General features: G+C 40.7%; 1 protein-coding gene and 1 long non-coding RNA gene across 3 annotated transcripts in view; one reads left to right on the top strand and one right to left on the bottom strand.

The window, feature by feature from the left end:
• The window catches only part of adss2 (adenylosuccinate synthase 2), a 38,118-nt gene extending 37,460 nt beyond the window's left edge, over positions 1 to 658 (bottom strand). For both annotated transcript variants that reach the window (XM_088351789.1, XM_088351790.1), the window contains exon 1: positions 208 to 658. In XM_088351789.1, coding sequence (XP_088207915.1) covers positions 208 to 366 — 159 coding nt within the window. In that variant the 5' untranslated portion in view covers positions 367 to 658. The remainder of the gene's footprint in view (positions 1 to 207) is intronic.
• Positions 209 to 4,322, top strand: LOC148353814 (uncharacterized). Its single transcript, XR_015852544.1, has 3 exons — positions 209 to 665; positions 2,743 to 3,242; positions 4,133 to 4,322. It is a non-coding gene; the product is annotated as an uncharacterized LOC148353814 (long non-coding RNA).
• Positions 4,323 to 18,085: the final 13,763 nt, after the last annotated feature.

Here is an 18,085-nt window from a genome sequence, read left to right as displayed (position 1 = left end):
ATACCTAGCAAGGCGTCAAGGTGACTTTAGCAACAAAAATCACCACACCATATTTTTTCCAGGCTGCATTATTGTCGCAGGAAGCAACCCGTTTAACTAGGCAAGAATAGTATGGATATAACAATAAAAACCGCCACTGTTGAAGAAAGAGTTCGAAGTGTTTTTAGTTTACATAATACATCAAAAGCAAGCGAACGCAACACCAACCTGACATCTGCACACCATGTCTGCGTCTTGCGCCAGCAGGTCCACAACTTTGCCCTTCCCCTCGTCGCCCCATTGCGCGCCAAGCACCACCGTTACTTGGTTGCCCACTGGTGGTCTTTCGGGCCTCGTCCCTGACTTCTCGCACGCACTGTCCGACATATCCACCGCTGCAGAAGGGCCTGGGTATGCGTTGAGCTTAATTTGTGGTTCGACGAGAAAGCTACGCGGGGTGGTCCAGAAGCCAGCCCACTCCCACGGCAACGTTAGACGCTAGGAAGTTCCACGCCTTGCGCATGCGTACAGGTGTTAACAAACAGGAAGTAGAGCAATGTTTTGCGGTACGTTTTAGGAAGGAATTCATGAATTTAATTTCCCCCGTCTATTTTTAAAAGTCAACAAAAACATTATACATTGTGGAGCATTCATGGTACCTTGTTTTGAGGGATCGTTATTGACAGGTAGGCCACCTCCGTTGTTACGTGATGTTTCCTCTTAACGCAACAGCAGGGCCTTATGATGATAAGAATCAAAAAGAGACACTCAATACGTTATTGAAAGGACTGCAATTTCCAATACATTAGTTAACACTATTGTGTTTGCCATTGCAGAGACTGAAGACTGAAAAAAAATGTAAATTAATCCATAACGATATTCAATGCATTACATTTCCCGACAAAAACTCATATAAAACGTAAATAACTAATTATTGAATGTGCGTTTTGGTGTGCAGCATAGGTGAGGTAATTTCCAACTCATAATATTGTGTTACGCGTACTCTCCACCAGATAGCAGCAGTGTAAAACTTTGTATTAACTACCAATTTTGTGATCGAAGGTGGCGCAATACTTTGCTAAAAATGCTAATACCATACACCAGTGGTGATAGTGTCGTGATAATAGTATACCTTCAAAAATGTTTAAAGAAATTACTTTTGTTCAGTCTTTTTCAACCAGTGTGACGTGGCAGCTTGTCAGGTGTGTCACAGAAAATCGCCCCATTTCCATCCATACATCCATCCATACACCCATCCATTATCTTCACCGCATATCCTCAGTAGGGCCGCAGGGGTGCTGGAGCCCATCCCAGCTATCTTCGGGCAGTGGTTACCAGCCAGTCGCAGGGCACACAGAGGCAGACAACCATTTACTCGCTCATTCACACCTCGGGACAATTTGAACTGGCCAATTAACCTGACATGCATGTTTTTGGAAAGTGGGAGGAAACCGGAGTGCCCGGAGAAAACCCATGCAAGCACGGGAAGAACATGCAAACACGCCCCATTTCATCTTTGCAAAAAAAGGATTCCATTGTTCTTCCAGTGATCAACCGGCTAACGGTAACATTCATCCATATCAGTAGGTTACAGCAGATTTTTACAGTATCCACTAATTATCCGGTCATGAAGATCGACAGAGATTTATATTTAATAACTTATTTTGTTTTAAGACCGCACTGCAAAAAATAGTAAAACGAATCAAATATATCGAATCAAATTTAATTGTAAAGCTGGTAAATATCTTGTACATAATTTTAAGGGTTTAATGAATTTTCTTAGTTTACTAAAATGTTAGGACAACAGATAATGTTTGCTCAAGTAATATTTTTGTTATTATTCTAGAAAAAATGATACAAATATCATAAAATGGGCTAAAATATAGTTACAGCAAAATTGTTGCCCAGAATTGATAAATGGTCTTACTTTTTGAGTCACAGTGGCCACAATTTGATAAGAAAACCGTAAAATTTAAACAACACAATAATTTATCATTGAAGCGGCTGGCAAACAGTTTTGATTACTGCATTACTGGGGCTATCTGGATGAATTTGAAATGGGCTATCAGACCATTCACTGAAGTATTTCCTTTAACCCTTTATAAAAAGTATACTAATAATACCAGCACCACAGAATAACATATAACATAGTCCAGTGTTTCCCAATCTTTTTTGAGACTGGGCACACATTTTTAAAATTAAAAAATCAAGAGGAAACCTGCCGTCAAATGTTTTAAAGTTAGTTCCCAGCTCCAGTTTCATGTTTGTTTTTTAAACAAAGAAGACAATTTTCAACGGAGCAAAGAACCGCATGTCTGTCATCACTGCAAAATAACTTTTACTTTAGGGAGCGAATGATTTAACAATGAGAAAAAAGGCTTCAATAGTCCTTTAGAAATGTTTCAGTCCTAAGATAATGATTTTCTTATATTACTGTGCAGGTTACTATGGTTATTTGTTTTCTCCATGAATCAGCTCATCAGCCCGCTCTGTAAAAAATTGTGATCATAATTCTGTTAACTGAATCATTAATTGACCACAGGCAGGAGTGTGTTTTATAGGGACTAGTATTCTTTCTTTATTAATTACTATTCACAAGGATTAGAGAATTTCTTAAAAAATAGTGTCAAAAATGTCAGACTACTTACAGCCAGCAGAATATGAGTTCCAACAATAATATTTCTACATTTATACTCATTTGTGTAAACTAAATAGGAGATACCGAGTCAAATAGCTAAGAAAACCTGTACTCATGTTTTTCAGACATCTCTTGGCTTCAGCCTCCAAGGAAGAAAACTGGAAATACTCGAGCTCCGTTCCCCAAAACTGGACTCACATGGAGACATTGGTTGCACAGGATCAGTTGACTTACATTAAACAACAAGATTTTCCAGTGAAACAGAGTGCGACCCAAGATGTGTTTCCAACGCCCCGCACCTGCTTTAGAAAAAAAAAAACAGATGGTTTATTCCATCACTTTGGTACATGAATTGGACACTGGACAACTGCTTCCCTCCAATAGTTTATGATGCCCATTGAAATGAGCAAAGACAAGTAATTTCCATTTCAATCATCGAGTGTGAATCCACTGCTGGGATCCCCACTTTTGCCAGGTGAGGCAAAGTGGGAGGGTACCTCGGAGTCCCGGGGAGTATCGTCAATCCCCCCTGGAGTCAGTGAGTCAGCATGACAACTTTGGCCGATCACATCATCAGAACTGCGACAGCAAGAGGTGGCTCAGGAACCATATTAGAACCGCATGGGTGAGAACCCCTACTGCTGCACCAAGCATTTTACCAACAACACTATACATGTATCAGAAATAACCCGCGGGGACATACGTGAATGTGGCTGCATACTTGCAGCGTTTGTGGGCAGGACTTGCATTTTTTCCAAGTTAAAGAGTGAAATATGAAGTACATTTTTCTCTAAAAGGAAAAACGAAGGAAATATTTCAGCAAAAATATTGAAGTTCAGTGCTTTATCATGTCAATCCAAAATGTTGCAATTGCCAGTCAAAACCCCAAAGTGGCGTTAAAACGGCTTTGTCAAGTCCCGAAGTCAGCGATCCCCCCTCCTCCTCTTGGGGGGGTGTGAAGTTCTGTCATGGGGGACGCGGACGCGTTTGACCACAAGGATTTTTTTAAACTTTTCAAATGATCAAGTGCATTTGCCTCTCCAATACACTACGGAGCCGTGGCGCTCTCATTGGCAGTGTTTAACCTCCACGTCGTGCATATAGCACAGAGTATAATCATGAGTATTAAGTGTAGATATGAAGTGGAACGGACCCTTAAGTGACCCCATGAAAAAAAAACGAATGAGGAGACAGACTTCTTGGGAGGCGCGAGAGAATTTCTTCCTCAAGGATGGTTTGGGGGTGACAGAAAATAATTGAGAAGCACTGCTCATAAGGAGGTCGGCGCCTTCCATGGCTGCATGGCCGCTATTGGTGCGTGAGTGTGTGTGTGAATGGGTAAGTGTGAAGCACATTGTAAAGTGCTTTGGGAGGTTTTTATTGAAAAGCGCTATATAAATGCAGAGCATTTACCATTTAGCTTAAAATGCTAAAAAGCATTAAAAAATCTAATCTGTACGTTTAACTTCGTCCCAAGGACCAAAGAGCAAGCAGGGATTTTTTTTAATCTTTCAGATCTGATCTGCGCTTATGTCCCGGCCCGAAGCCTTCGTTCCGAGAGCGCCGGTCTCCTGGTGATCCCAAGAGCCAAGAAGTGTTCCGCTGGTTCGAGAGCGTTCTCCATCCGGGCACCGGTGTTGTGGAATGCTCTTCCCCCTGATATCCGATCTGCAACCTCGGTGGAAATGTTTAAATCTAGGCTTAAAACTCACTTCTACTCTATAGCATACGAGTAACCTAATCTTCTTATATGTAATAACTTGTGAAGCCCTTAGAGACTAATTGTGATTAAGGGCTATACAAATAAAAATGACTTGACTTGACTTGACTTTAATGACAATAGCTTGTAAAACATCCTTCATTGCTTCAAATCTTCATACTTTATCCAAAGTATTCCTAAAAATAGTCTTTACAATTAATATTGTTTCTCACAAGTTGATAAATTAAAATTTAACATTCTATATATTATTAATCAATGGTTTTCAATTTACTGAAAACAAAAAAATAATTTAAAAAAACTGGGAGTACAAGTATAACACTTGCCAGTTACAAAGTACCCCCTTTCAAGTTATTTTATATAGTTTGATTTGTGTAGTTGGCACACTTCATGTAGTACAATGTTTCTCTGTGTAAATGTTGGCTTTTGTCTTTACATTGTACTTCTCAATGCCTGCTGGGATTGGTCTTTACTCAACTGCTACTCTATCATCCACCACCTGAGAAGTAAAACAGCAGCCTCCAAAAACAAATGCGTTTAGCTGCGTCTGTAGCCCACGATGAAAGAGCCATGACTCCCCGCTAGATGGCCACATAAGATTCTTTTATACGTCATTCTAGCCTCCAAGTTTCAATACAGAACACAAAAGGATTAATCCAAATGCTTATTTGTGTGGGAAGCCTGAAATCACTGAGTGTTGGGCACGTTACTCTAAAAAAATAATCAGTAATAGTTACTCATTACTTCTTCCAAAAAGTAACTTAGTTACTCTATAGTAAAAGTAACTAGTTACCAGGGAAAGTCAATGTTTTCGTTGCTTTAAAAAAAAAGTTGTATGTCTAGGAATTCGACATTTTCTGAGCAGCAATTGAGAAGAATAGACAGGTATTTGTGTTATAAGACTGATATTTTTGCACATCAACAGCAACATATTTATCCTACACTTGAAGTGCAAAAAATAAACAGTAAATACTATTTAGAAAATCAGCAGTAAACAATATGAAGTGAGTTAAATAAATTAAATGTAACCCTCACAACCTGTGACATCTGTTCAAGTAGACATAGCCCACTGTACTTCAAGTAATTTGTTCACAACAATAGTCAATTTGTTAAATAATATAAATTGAGTTTCACTCTACAGAGTAATTCACAATCTCTAGGCAGAGAGCTGCTCAATTGGATATATGCGACTGGCTGGCAACCAGCTGCCGTGTTAGGTTAGTTGAGATCCGTGTTTTTGGTGAATAAATATATATTATCTATGCTGATTTCTACTAGACTAAGTAATTCACCTCTTTTACCATTAGTAACGTCGTTGTAACGGTGGAAAAAGTAATTAGTCAGATTACCCAGTTACTGGAAAAAAAATTAACACTGTTATGTAACTTAACGGCGTTATTACCAACACCGGAAATCAGCACAATAAAATTACTGACGAGTTTCTCATTATGTGACACAGAAAACATCTGGGAATTTGGAACTGTTGGGCTTCTCACAGGGTTTTCCCAGGAATGTGTGGAACAACAAAAGCAGCTCAGGAATATTTGGAAAAGAACTTCAGGTGGCTCAAATCCTTGCTACTAAAGCTAAGGAGCTAATTGGGTGGCTTGGACAACCTGCTCAGCCCCTAAAACAACTACAATAATCTAATTATTCGACCCCAGGACTACACACAGCAAGTATCCAGCATGAATGCTTTCGCACATAGCTGTTCACGGTAGATGTTAACAGAAGCTTAGCTGATGTATCAAATGTCATCAGATTTGTTGCGCAAGACTGCTGCGTAGGTGCTTGCCCCCTTCATGTGACCCAAAGCTATGTGAACAAATTGGCCCAAATTTACCTTATTTAGGAAGGGGCCAAAAGGTTAATACAGAAGTTAAACTATGTTATACCACCCAGAAAGGAGCTTCACAAAATTTAGTTTTTATGTAGTTTAATGTGTTTATATTGGCATGACTGTGCAAACTCACAGTTCATTTGAAACTTTTAGCATAAAAAAAAAAAATCACACAACTGATAAGCCATAGCCAGGAACTCGTCAGGGTTTCGCAACCCATTTAAATTCAATCTGTTTGGTTCCAAAAGCACAAGGGATGGACCGACGGGTTTGACCTTGTTGGCAGGGATTTGTTGTGGGACAAGATTGCTAGTACTTCCCCTGAAATTTTAAACAAATATCCAATAGAAACAAGAATATCACTTGGCTGCAAATGTATACAAGCCATGTTATAATTTCATTTTTTTATTATTAGTTTTATATAGTAGCACAGTTACAATGCCCGCCTTCCAGTGGTGAGTGATCTCTGAGTTTACCCTGATCATGTTAAAACTATTGAAGTCAATAATGTTTTTCGCTGAAATTGCTTTAAACTTTTATTGTCATACGTTTGGTCAATTCCACTAGCTTTCTAAGTATGACCTGTTCAGCCAAATTTTGTAAATTCACAAGTGCATGACCTTGAATCAGCCGGAAATGTATGCTTATAAACAAAATGGATTATTTCCTGTTTTGTCCTGGGAAATAATTATTTTGGGCTCATTCAGAGACTTGTTTAAAACGAGGCAGTATGATGTTTGTCAGTGAATCGAGAAACAGGTGGCCCTTTAAATCAAATGTAGTACAGGTACATCAATGTTTACAAAATTACATGTTTAGTAACATTGAGGCCTGTGCCCCACAAATAAGGTAACCAGAAAAAAACATATTTTGGCAATATCTATTGTGAACCAAGCAATGTTTTTTATTATCCATCATGCAGTCCTATTACAAATCTCTCTTAGTAGCAACAAAGGATATGAGTGGAAACAAATACCTAAACCAATGATGTTGTTTTCTGGCCCACGAATGATATTTTGACAGTTGTCTTCTGTCGTCCTCCCATGACAGCTGGCCTCATGGCAGGTACACTTAGATGCCAATCACTTGCTGCTGTTTTTAGAGAGCGTGATCCCAAAATACGCAGCTGGCCTATCTGTTGGCATGTGTGATTCTCTCTTTTTCTGCATCAGCAGCATGAACACAGACGTTTTTTTTTAAGTTAAACTACTTGCAGAGTCTGGATCCATCAGTGAACACGTCCTACGTGCCACCGGTGTAAATGTTGGCTAAGTCTAAATCTTTCTAAACGGATGGTGTCATAGTATGTTGCTAAGATGTTAACAAGGTCTAGGTGTTTGTTTTGGCTTGTACTACTTTAACACTAGTACTAGACCAACACCATATAACACAAAAGACAATTTGGAAGGTCTACTTTATGCTTCAACCTAAATATTCATTACCTGAAAAGAGTAGAAGTTGACCAAATTAATTTGATCATGTTTTGATGTTGGAGGGAATTACCTCATGTGCGACCCCTTCTCAAACTTCCCTAATTTTCATAAGGGTGATTTTTTTTTTTTTTTTAGTTTTTTCTTGCCCTCATGCAGGTTTCAGATCAGGGGATGTTCTAATAGTGATCTGTGCAGCAATACAAATACATGAAGGAAATGGAATGTGTGTATGCATGGCTTCCAAAAACAAAGAGCTGTGGACAAAGTACACTAAAGTACACTAGTTTACGAAGGTTTTCTATAAAGGTTCAATCAATGCTCATTACCAAACAAAATGGGGATGATGACAACAAAACAACATAAATGAGAGGTAATCAGGGAGTCTAAAGTTACATTTAGATGAAGGCAATAGTCAGTTGAGTTCAGTATATGACATGAATAAAATGTTCCTGATTTAATGTCAAAAGTTAAATGTGTCAACGACGTCCATTTGCAAAATAAATTAACGGCCCCTTGTAATCGAATTACTCGCAAACACCATGTACAGTGGATTGTGAAACTATTTGCCCCCCTTGAACTTTGCGACCTTTTGCCACATTTCGGACTTCAAACATCAAGATATAAAACTAATTTCTTGTGAAGCATCAACAATAAGTGGGACACAATCATGAAGTGGAACACACTTTATTGGATATTTTAAACTTTTTGAACAAATAAAAAATGAAAAAGTTTGTGTGCAAAATTACTCAGCCCTTTTGAGTTAAGTCACTTGGGGTATGTCTCTATCAGTTTTGCACATCGAGAAACTGATATTTTTGCCCATTCCTCCGTGCAAAACAGTTCGAGCTCAGTGAGGTTTGATGGAAAGCTTATGTGAACAGCAGTTTTCAGTTCTTTCCACAGATTCCCAATTCGTATTGAGGTCTGGACTTTCACTAGGCCATTCTAACACCGTGATATTTTTTTGGGTGAACCATTCTATTGTAGCTTTTGCTTTATGTTTTGAATCATTGTCTTGCTGGAAGACAAATCTCTGTCCCAGTCTCAGGTCTTTTGCAGACTCCATCAGGTTTTCTTCCAGAATGGTTCTGTATTTGGATCAATCCATCTTTTCATCAATTTTAACCATCTTCTGCTGAAGAAAAGCAGGCCCAAACCATGATGCTGCCACCACCATGTTTGACTTGTGGGATGGTGTGTTGAGGGTGATGCTTTACGCCAAACATAACGTCTCGCATTGTTGCCAAAAAGTTCGATTTTGGTCTCATCTGACCAGAGCACCTTCCACATGTTTGGTGTGTCTCCCAGGTGGCTTGTGGTAAACTTAAATGACACCTTTTATGGATATTTTTAAGAAATGGCTTTCTTGTCACTCTTCCATAAAGGCCAGATTTGTGCAGTATACGACTGATTGCCCTACTGTTGTAGGGCAGCACGGCGGCGCAGTGGTTAGCGCGTGTGCGGCACAGTTCTGAGGTTGTGGGAACCTCCTGCGTGTGTTCGAATCCAGCTCCCGGCCCTACTGTGCGGAGTTTGGCATGTTCTCCCCTTGCTTGCGTGGGTTTCCTCCGGGCACTCCGGTTTCCTCCCACAGTCCAAAGACATGCATTTCAGGTGAATTGGCCGGTTCAAATTGTCCCTAGGTGTGAATGAGTGAGTGAGTTGTCTGTACCCGTGTGCCCTGCGATTGGCCGGCGACCAGTTCAGGGTGTCCCCTGCCCACTGCCCGATGATTGCTGGGATGGGCTCCAGCACCCCCGCGACCCTACTGAGGATAAGCGGTGCAGCTGATGAGATGAGATGATGAGACGACTGATTGTTGTCCTATGGACAGATTCTCCCACCTCAACTGTAGACCTCTGCATTTCATCCAGAGTGATCATGGGCCTCTTGGCTGCATCTCTGATTAGTTTTCTCCTTGTATGAGCTGAAAGTTTAGGGGGACGGGCCGATCTTGATAGATTTGCAGTGGTCTGATAGTCCTTCCATTTTAATATAATTGCTTGCACAATGCTCCCTGGGATGTTTAAAGCTTGGGAAATCTTTTTGTATCCAAATCCAGCTTTAAACTTCTCACAACAGTATCTCGGACTTGGGGTGTTCCTCGTTCTTCATGATGCTCTCTGCGCTTTAAACAGACCTCTGAGACTATCACAGTGCAGGTGCATTTATACAGAGACTTGATTACACACCGGTCGATTCCATTTATCATCGTTAGTCATTTAGATCAACATTGAATCATTCAGAGATCCTCACTGAACTTCTGGACAGAGTTTGCTGCACTGAAAGTAAAGGTGCTAAATAATTTTGCACACCCACTTTTTCGTTTTTTTTTTAATATGTTAAAAAAGTTTAAAATATCCAATAAAATGTGTTCCACTTCATGATTGTGTCCCACTTTTTTTGATGCTTCACAAGAAATTACAGTTTTATATCTTGATGTTTGAAGTCTGAAATGTGGCAAAAGGTCACAAAGTTCAAGGGGGCCAAATAGTTTCGCAAACTACTGTATATGGGGATCTTCGATTGTTACTATTCATGTGTCATAATTGCCGATTTGGAACACCTGCGGCGGCTTGATTGGCACCAACAGCCCGTACAAGCTGATTGGTGGTCACTCCCTTTTTAAACCGCCGGATTTCAAGAGAATTCCGTCAGATCGTTCCATACTGTTGCCTTCTGCTCAGTTAACCTTCCCGTTTTCGCTAAAGCCTTTTTCCTGCCTGATCTGTGTTACCGACCTGTTTCTGGACCTGATTACGCCCGTCCTGCCTGCCCCCTGTTACCGACCTTGATTACGAACTTGATATCGCCTTTAATCTCCTGTCCCGGCCAACGACTTGCCATTCCCGCCTGTCTCCGTTCCTCCTCGTCCGACACGGAAGTGTCACTCCTGCCTCGCTCGCTCCTGCTGTCCATCAGTCCTTGGTTTAAGCAAGAAAGCCTTACTCTCCATCTCTTTTTAAATAAAAACTGAGAAAACGAGTGCTATTGAGTCTTGTGTCCGTTTCTGGTCTGTGACATCATGCAAGTTATTAGTTTGGATTATTCCAAAAAATCAGAATTCTGATACAAGAAGGACTATTCCCTGCATCTAAATGTAGTCGATAAGCAACAATTTTTACAAAGTAACTTTTGATCTAAGACTAGATACATGATTCCAAACTGCAAATAGTTAGATGACAGAATTCTAGATGCATGCATAAATGGAAATATATTAAAATATTGTTGTTTATCAGGGCATCACGGCAGGCCAGTGGTTGGTGCGTGTGCGGCACAGTTCTGAGGTCATGGGATCGAACCTTCCTGTGTGGAGTTTGCATGTTCTCCCCGTGCTTGCGTAGGTTTCCTCTGGGCACTGCGGTTTCCTGCCACATTCCAAAAACATGCATGTCAGGTTAATTGGCCGGTTCAAATTGTCCCGAGGTGTGAATGAGCAAGTAAATGGTAGTCTGTCTCTGTGTGCCCTGCGACTGGCTGGAAACCAGTTCAGGGTGTCCTGCCCACTGCCCAAAGATAGCTGGGATGGGCTCCAGCACCCCCGTGACCCTACTAAGGATGAGCGGTGCAGATAATCGATGGATGGATCGGGGCGGCAGTAGCTCAGGAGGTAGAGCGATTGTTTTAGGATTAAGGGATCCCAGTTCGAATCCCGGCTTGTCCGTGTTACATGCTGAAGTGTCCATGGGTAAGACACTGAATCCCCATTACCCCCAATAAGCAGGTTAGCGCCTTACATGGCTGCACAGATCACGGCCGCTATTGGGAAATGTGAAGCACAATGTAAAGCGCTTCGGGAAGTCGTTGACTTGAAAAGCGCTATATAAATGCAGATCATTTCATTGTTGTTTAGCCTAAAGCTCAGGTAGTGATGATGTGTGTGGTATGTGCTTTACGATTTTTCTAGGATGTTTTTATTTCGGGGGGCTTGCCCCTGTTAATGTCAAGGTCAGTGCACTGCATAACTTGTTGCAATTCATTTTGTTGAGCTTAGTTTAAAAATCACTTTTTGTTCACTGTATATATATTGTTGCATGGAAGAAGGCAGGAAGATGTGTATGTTGTGATAGCTGCGCAGGAAGTTGAAAGTTGACCTCTGGAACTCTGGAGATATAGCTTCGCAGCAGGTGGCTGTGTAACACTACAGATCTAACACAAACACACTGATACAAGCACATAGCTCGGGTGCACATCAAAGGATCGACCCCGCTGAACCAAAAGCAATAACCACTAAATTGTTGTGTAAATCAGTGTTCTCATGCTCCTGCAGTATGCACTCAGCTCTGAGGGCTACAGATCATTGCAGCGGTCCCCATCCACTTGGATGTTTATCATTTGGTACAGAGTGACCTAGAAAAATAAATAAAAAGTTCCATTAGTTTCCATCGTTGTTATTTATTCTTTTTTTTAGTTTTTTTCAGGCAGTCAATTTCAATTAAGCTGAGAGTGATTCCCACTGGTCGGGGCAGTTACTTGTTGGGTGATGCAATTGTTTTGTTGTAAGCAAGGATCTCCGCTTATAGTAGGATTTAGTGTATGATGAATTAAACACGACGGGTGGGTGATTAACGCGCAGCACCACAGTGCCTCCGCTGCCTCCCCGTGTGGAGTTTGCATGTTCTCCCCGTGCCTACGTGAGTTTCTTCTGGGCACTCTTGTTTCCTCCAACATTCCAGAAACATGCATTTCAAGTTAATTGGCCAGTCAAAATTTTCCCACGTTATGAGTGAGTGAGTTGTCTGTCTCTTGTTGGGTGATGCAATTGTTGTGTTGTGGAAGGATCCCCGCTTAGAGTTTAGTATAGGATGAATCAAACACGACGACTGGGTGGTTAGTGCGAAGGTCCAGGGTTCAGCTACAGCTACCGCTGCCTCCCCGTGTGGAGATTGCATATTCTCCCTGTGCCTGTGTGAGTTTCCTCCAGGCACTTTGGTTTCCCCCAACATTCCATAAACATGCACGTCAAAAAATCAAAAATAGCACCCCAGTTCAACGCACAAGTAAAAAAAAAAAAAAACAACATTTAATGGAAAACAACACTGCTCTAATTTATATTCAACAATTTTAAAAGGCCACATAAGGGCAGCCAATATTTCTTCATTTAAAAATATGCTTTTTACTCAATTTCAGTTCGATGAGTTAACCCCCCGAAAAATATTAATAAACTGCTGTAAAAAAGTTAACCAAAAATGTCATTTTTCGGCAACAACCGAGAAAAACAGAAAGAAAGAAAATAGCTAAGGACATTGAGGCTCAGTTACTTGAGAAGATTAATGAGTCACCATAGTACGGGATTCAAATGGATAAAACTACAAATGTTGACAACAAAACAAAATTGCTCTTGTTTGTGGGATAGTTTCAAGGGGACATACCTGTACTTTAAGATTTGCTTTGTGCAGTATTTGTGTCAACTAACACCACAGCTGCAAAGTTAGGCAAGCCCTTGATTCTGTACATATCAGGGTAATTGTTTGCGTTCTGTCTGTATATGCAGACGGAGAAATTGCAATAACCGGTCGGCTGTCAGGCCTGACAACACAGAACAAGGTGATCACTTCTGAATGCTTGTGTCATCCATAGGGATATGCAGGCAATCTGAAAAGCATCACCATTGCGTAACAATGATTTGCAAGATGTGCTCTGTGAAGAAATGTATTGCAATAGAATAGAATAGAATTTATTTTTATTGTCATTCTTTGTAACCATGCACACAGAATGAAATTTCGATACACTTTACCCGTATAGTTAAACTGTAGCGAGCCAAACAGGGCGCAGCCATTTTAGTCATTAGGTGACCAAACCCCCCAATTCCAACCCTTAATGCTGAGCGCCAAGCAGGGAGGCAATGAGTACCAATGTTGTAAATCTTAGGTATGACTTGGCCGAGGCTTGAACCAGCGACCTCCCAGTCTCAGAGCGGGCGCCCTACCATCTAGGCTACCGAGATGGTAGAAGATTAGGGATATACACACCTCAGAAGTGAGAGGAAACTTGCTGCTGAGTTTTTGGGTCAAGAGATTTTTTTTCCACCACTGTCACCACGAGCAGCATACCCCAGTGACATTGATTTAGTCTCATAACTGGCTCACCTGTGTGACATTTTTAACTTTTTTAATGAACTCAATCTCTCCCTTCAGGGAAAAATGACAACCGCTTTCAAGTTGGCAAATAAGGTTGCATCATACAAAGCCGAACTAGAGTTATGGGGACAGATTGAACATAGAAATATTTGACATGTTTCACATAGTAGCAAGGATTATAGAAGCCACCCTTTAGTCACCCAATTAGTGAAAAATCACCTGTTGAAACTTTTAGAAGAGTTTTAAAGTTACTTCTCCATTGGTAAGGAATGCTTCTGTAACCCATTCGTGCACAAGCCAGCGGAATTAACTTTTACTTGTCCTTACGAGCGTTGTGAGGGTGCTGGAGGCTACCCAAGCCGACAATGGGCAGGGCACACCTTGGACTGGTTGCAAGCCAGTTGCAGGGTATGTAGAGACAGAAAGCCATTTATTAATGCAATCATTCTTTGGGACTATTCACACTCCCCAATCAACCACCCATTCATGTTTTGGGAAAGTGGGAGGAAACCTGAGTACTTGGAGAAAACCCAGTCTGGCACAGAGAGATCATGCAAACTACACACAGGGAGGCTGTTATGTGGAACTTAACCCAGGACTTCCGAACTGTGTAACCAGTTAGCCACATTCCGCTAATCAGCAATATAACTAATTAAAAAGGCAAAACAATAAAATTCAGACTCTTGAGCTTTGTCCTTGAATCTTAAAAGTTAAGGCTATAACTATGGTCTTTGAACACACCGATAGTACAGCTCAAAACATGACTGATTGCTCAGCTTTGATGAGGTGTGGTTTTATCAACAGGCCGTCTTACATTTTTTGCTAAACGGTACTGCCAGTGAAGCGGCACGGCGGCTAGGTGGCTAGTGCACAACCACACAGTGCAGAGGTTCAAGTCCAGCTATCGCAGCCTCCCCATGTGGGGTATGCATGTACTCGCCGTGCCTGCGTGAGTTTCCTTTGGGCATTCCGGTTTCCTTCCACATTCCATAAACGTGCATGTCAGGTTAATATTCTGGTCCAAATTTTCCTTAGGTGTGAAAAAGCGAGTAAATGGTTTTCTGTCTCTGTGTGCCCTGCGCCTGGTTGGCAACCAGTTCAGGGTGTTTCCTGCCCACTGCCCGAGGACAGCTGAGATAGGCTCCAGCACCCCTGCGACACTACTGAGGATAAGCGGGGCAGATGATGAATGGATGGTATCGCCAGTGATATAAATGTCTTACTGCCTAAAATCATGCAATCAGGCAAAGTCTGACAACTTTGTAATTGTAAGCTGTGAGACCAAATTAGTTGCCTTTTACAGCACTGCACTATATTATTCTGGGGGATATGAGCTGGATCATTTTTTTCCAGTGTTAGAATCCACTATTGAACTGACTGAGGAGAAGAAATGTCAATGATTAGCAGTAGTCGCAGAATACTGAATGCACAGACATACGCACAGGAAATTACATGCTAACATTGACTTTTGGGACAATATTTGATTTGAGATATTTAGTTCATCTGAATGTACACAAAACACATGAGCATGTATGTTTGTGTTTAGCTGACTTGATTACTCAACTTCTTATGCATGTGACTGATCACATGTTGCACGCTGATGCGGCAACTCTCCATCCTTACCTCACAAATATCAAATTAGTAGCCACGGAGCATTTACTAATGTTTGGGCATCATTCAATTTGGGATATCAGACTTGGGGGACATTGCTGATTTCATTCGATGCTCCACAGGGGTTTCGGTTTACAGAAACAACCTATTCATTGATCAACCTTCCTATAGCAGTCTTTCTCAAACTTCAAGCACCCTTTTTGGGCATCCATGGTACCCCTGGTCCCACAACTCTCGTAGCCTACAAGAAAACAAGAAATTCCAAACAAAATGTTTTACATGTCACCTTAAAATGATTTCATGCAAAAACTATATTTACAATCTATTCAACCTGATAGGGATGGCGCACCCTAGTCCTTGGCACCGTAGTTCTCTTCAAACTCACAAAAATCAGATTTTATACGGAATGTTCCCTTCAAAGCAAGCTTTTTCTACCACCTCAGAACCCTTAGCTGTAGACAAATATCACAACAGAATTGGGCATGTCTTTTTCCCTGACTAGCATTTTTTTCTTTAGCAGGCTCTGTGTTTTTGTGTCCTAAATCCAGGCCACTTTTGTAAGTCAAGAATCACAATTGGTGTTGTTTTGATTTAATTAGGCAGTGGGTCATGGCTGGCATGGAGGAACAATAGAGTGATTGCCGGGGAATAGGTCAAAAGGGATATTTAACGGACATAAACGAAAAACAAAAGTTAGTTTAGGGCACCATTCCAAAATATTGACAGGGAAAAGCCATGCCTGTATTTATTTTCTTATTTGGGGTTAACAGGATGGGTGACCCCTGCTGATAAGAGAGAGAAAGAAGTAGCTTTCCAAAGACATGATTGGGATCTTTTTTTTTCCAAAGTCCAGAAAGAAAAAGAGGAAGTTTCTTTTATATACTATCCTCTTCACTCTTCCGGTACAAATAGTGTGTAAATATTTGCTGGTAGGCTTTTGTTTTTTGGCGAATTTGCTATATGTATTGGTTTAATAGAATATCCCGTGAAGAAGTGTTCCGCTGGTTTGAGAGCGTTCTCCATCCGGGCACTGGTGCTGTGGAATGCTCCTCCCCCTGAGATCCGATCTGCAACCTCAGTGGAAATGTTTAAATCTCAGCTTAAAACACACTTCTACTCTATAGCATATAACCTATACTTTTCGTGGACAATATCTCTCTATTATTTGTGATTGAAACATCCTTTGCTGTCTGGTAATCCTGAAAGGGGGATGCCACATGTGCGGTCCCTTCTCAAGGTTTCTTCATTTTCCTCATGTTGAGGTTTTTGAGTTTTTCCTTGCCCTCATGTTGGTTCCAGATCAGGGGATGTTGTAATAATAGTCTGAAAAAAATAGTCTGTGTAATAACCTGTGAAGCCATTTGAGACTCTTTGTGATTAAGGGCTATACAAATAAAAATGACTTGACTTGACCAATGCACTAGGGCTTATCATAATTTATAGATGTTATTAAATTCAAGAAAATGAAGCTGTGTTAGCTGGGTACAATCGATTTTTATCAACTTAAAATCTAGCAACTCAAATACAAAAAAATACATGCAAAAGACCACTAAGTGCCTTCTGCCTTTGAAGCATTGGACATTTTTGTGATGCTGCACTTAAAATACATAACTCTAAACTAAAAGCAAGGACCGCATCCAGAGTTCCCTCATTTAGTGAAGTCTTGTGATAGTTGCCTGTAGTTATTGGGGAGATATCAGTCTCACATGTTTTTACAACACACCATCAAACTTTGCTTCAATGCTTTACACATAAGCAATTCTCGTTTGTTTGTGTGTGTACACTGTGTGTGAGTCTCAAACTTTTAGCGTTTGAATGAAAAGCATGCTTTTCTAAAGTGTGTGACTGATTGCACGCACACGACATCCACTTTGTGAAGATTTGCAGTTTAATGAAATTTGCCATCAACTCCAGATGTCTTTTGCTGTTATTTGCTGAAAATTATGTTAAGATTAAACGTTTCTTAGGAGATGCTGTAGAAAGTCAATATGGTGAGAAAATGCGTTCTTTTTGATGCAGCAATGAATTTCGATAGTGTGATCAGCCTCTTTCATCACCATTTTACAATATAATATGTGTTTTTAAAAAAAGTACAAAACTTTGGATATTTGTGGCTGATACGCCACCTACTTCAGGTGAGGTGTGAAGCAAAGGTTACATAACCAGCTCAGTAGCCTAGATGGTAAGACGCCCGCTTTGAGACTGGGAGGTTCGGGTTCGCGCCCCGGCCGAGTCATTCCTAAGACTTAAAAAGTGGTCAGCGGCGCCCTCTCTTGGCTGCGGCTGCATCGGGTCAGGTGCAATCGACATTTCGTTCTGTGTACATTGTTACACAGAATGACAATACAAGGAAATTATTATTATTATTATAAACAATTTTTGCTCCGAATCACCTTTATGGTTATTTCCTGTGTATTTTTCACAGTGTGTAATTCATCTTCAACACTATCTTTGCACTTTGGAAACCTACATACTATGACGGAAAATTAACCCTCAGAAGTGTAAAATCTAGAAACAGGAACCCAATGTTAAATTTTCAGAGGTGTTAATCTAGTATCGTGCAACATGAAAGGGCATCAGATCGAGCTTGTGTGTTGTTTGAACCTAAGATATAGTGATGAACGTAAAAAAATATATCTGATAACAGTTTTTACTGAAAATACTGCATGAACATTGCTCATGCCAGTGTTAACATAGCAGAAACAAATCCCAGGACATTTTATGCCTGACACCGAACTGAGAGAAATCCTTTCAGTGTGGCACATTTCACGCACCACGACAGATTTT

Source organism: Urocampus carinirostris, chromosome 13 (genome assembly GCF_059441175.1).
Source record: "Urocampus carinirostris isolate Australia breed hairy pipefish chromosome 13, RoL_Ucar_1.0, whole genome shotgun sequence".
In the NCBI taxonomy this organism is placed as follows: Eukaryota; Metazoa; Chordata; class Actinopteri; order Syngnathiformes; family Syngnathidae; genus Urocampus; species Urocampus carinirostris.
This window is presented reverse-complemented; position numbering and strand designations above follow the sequence as displayed.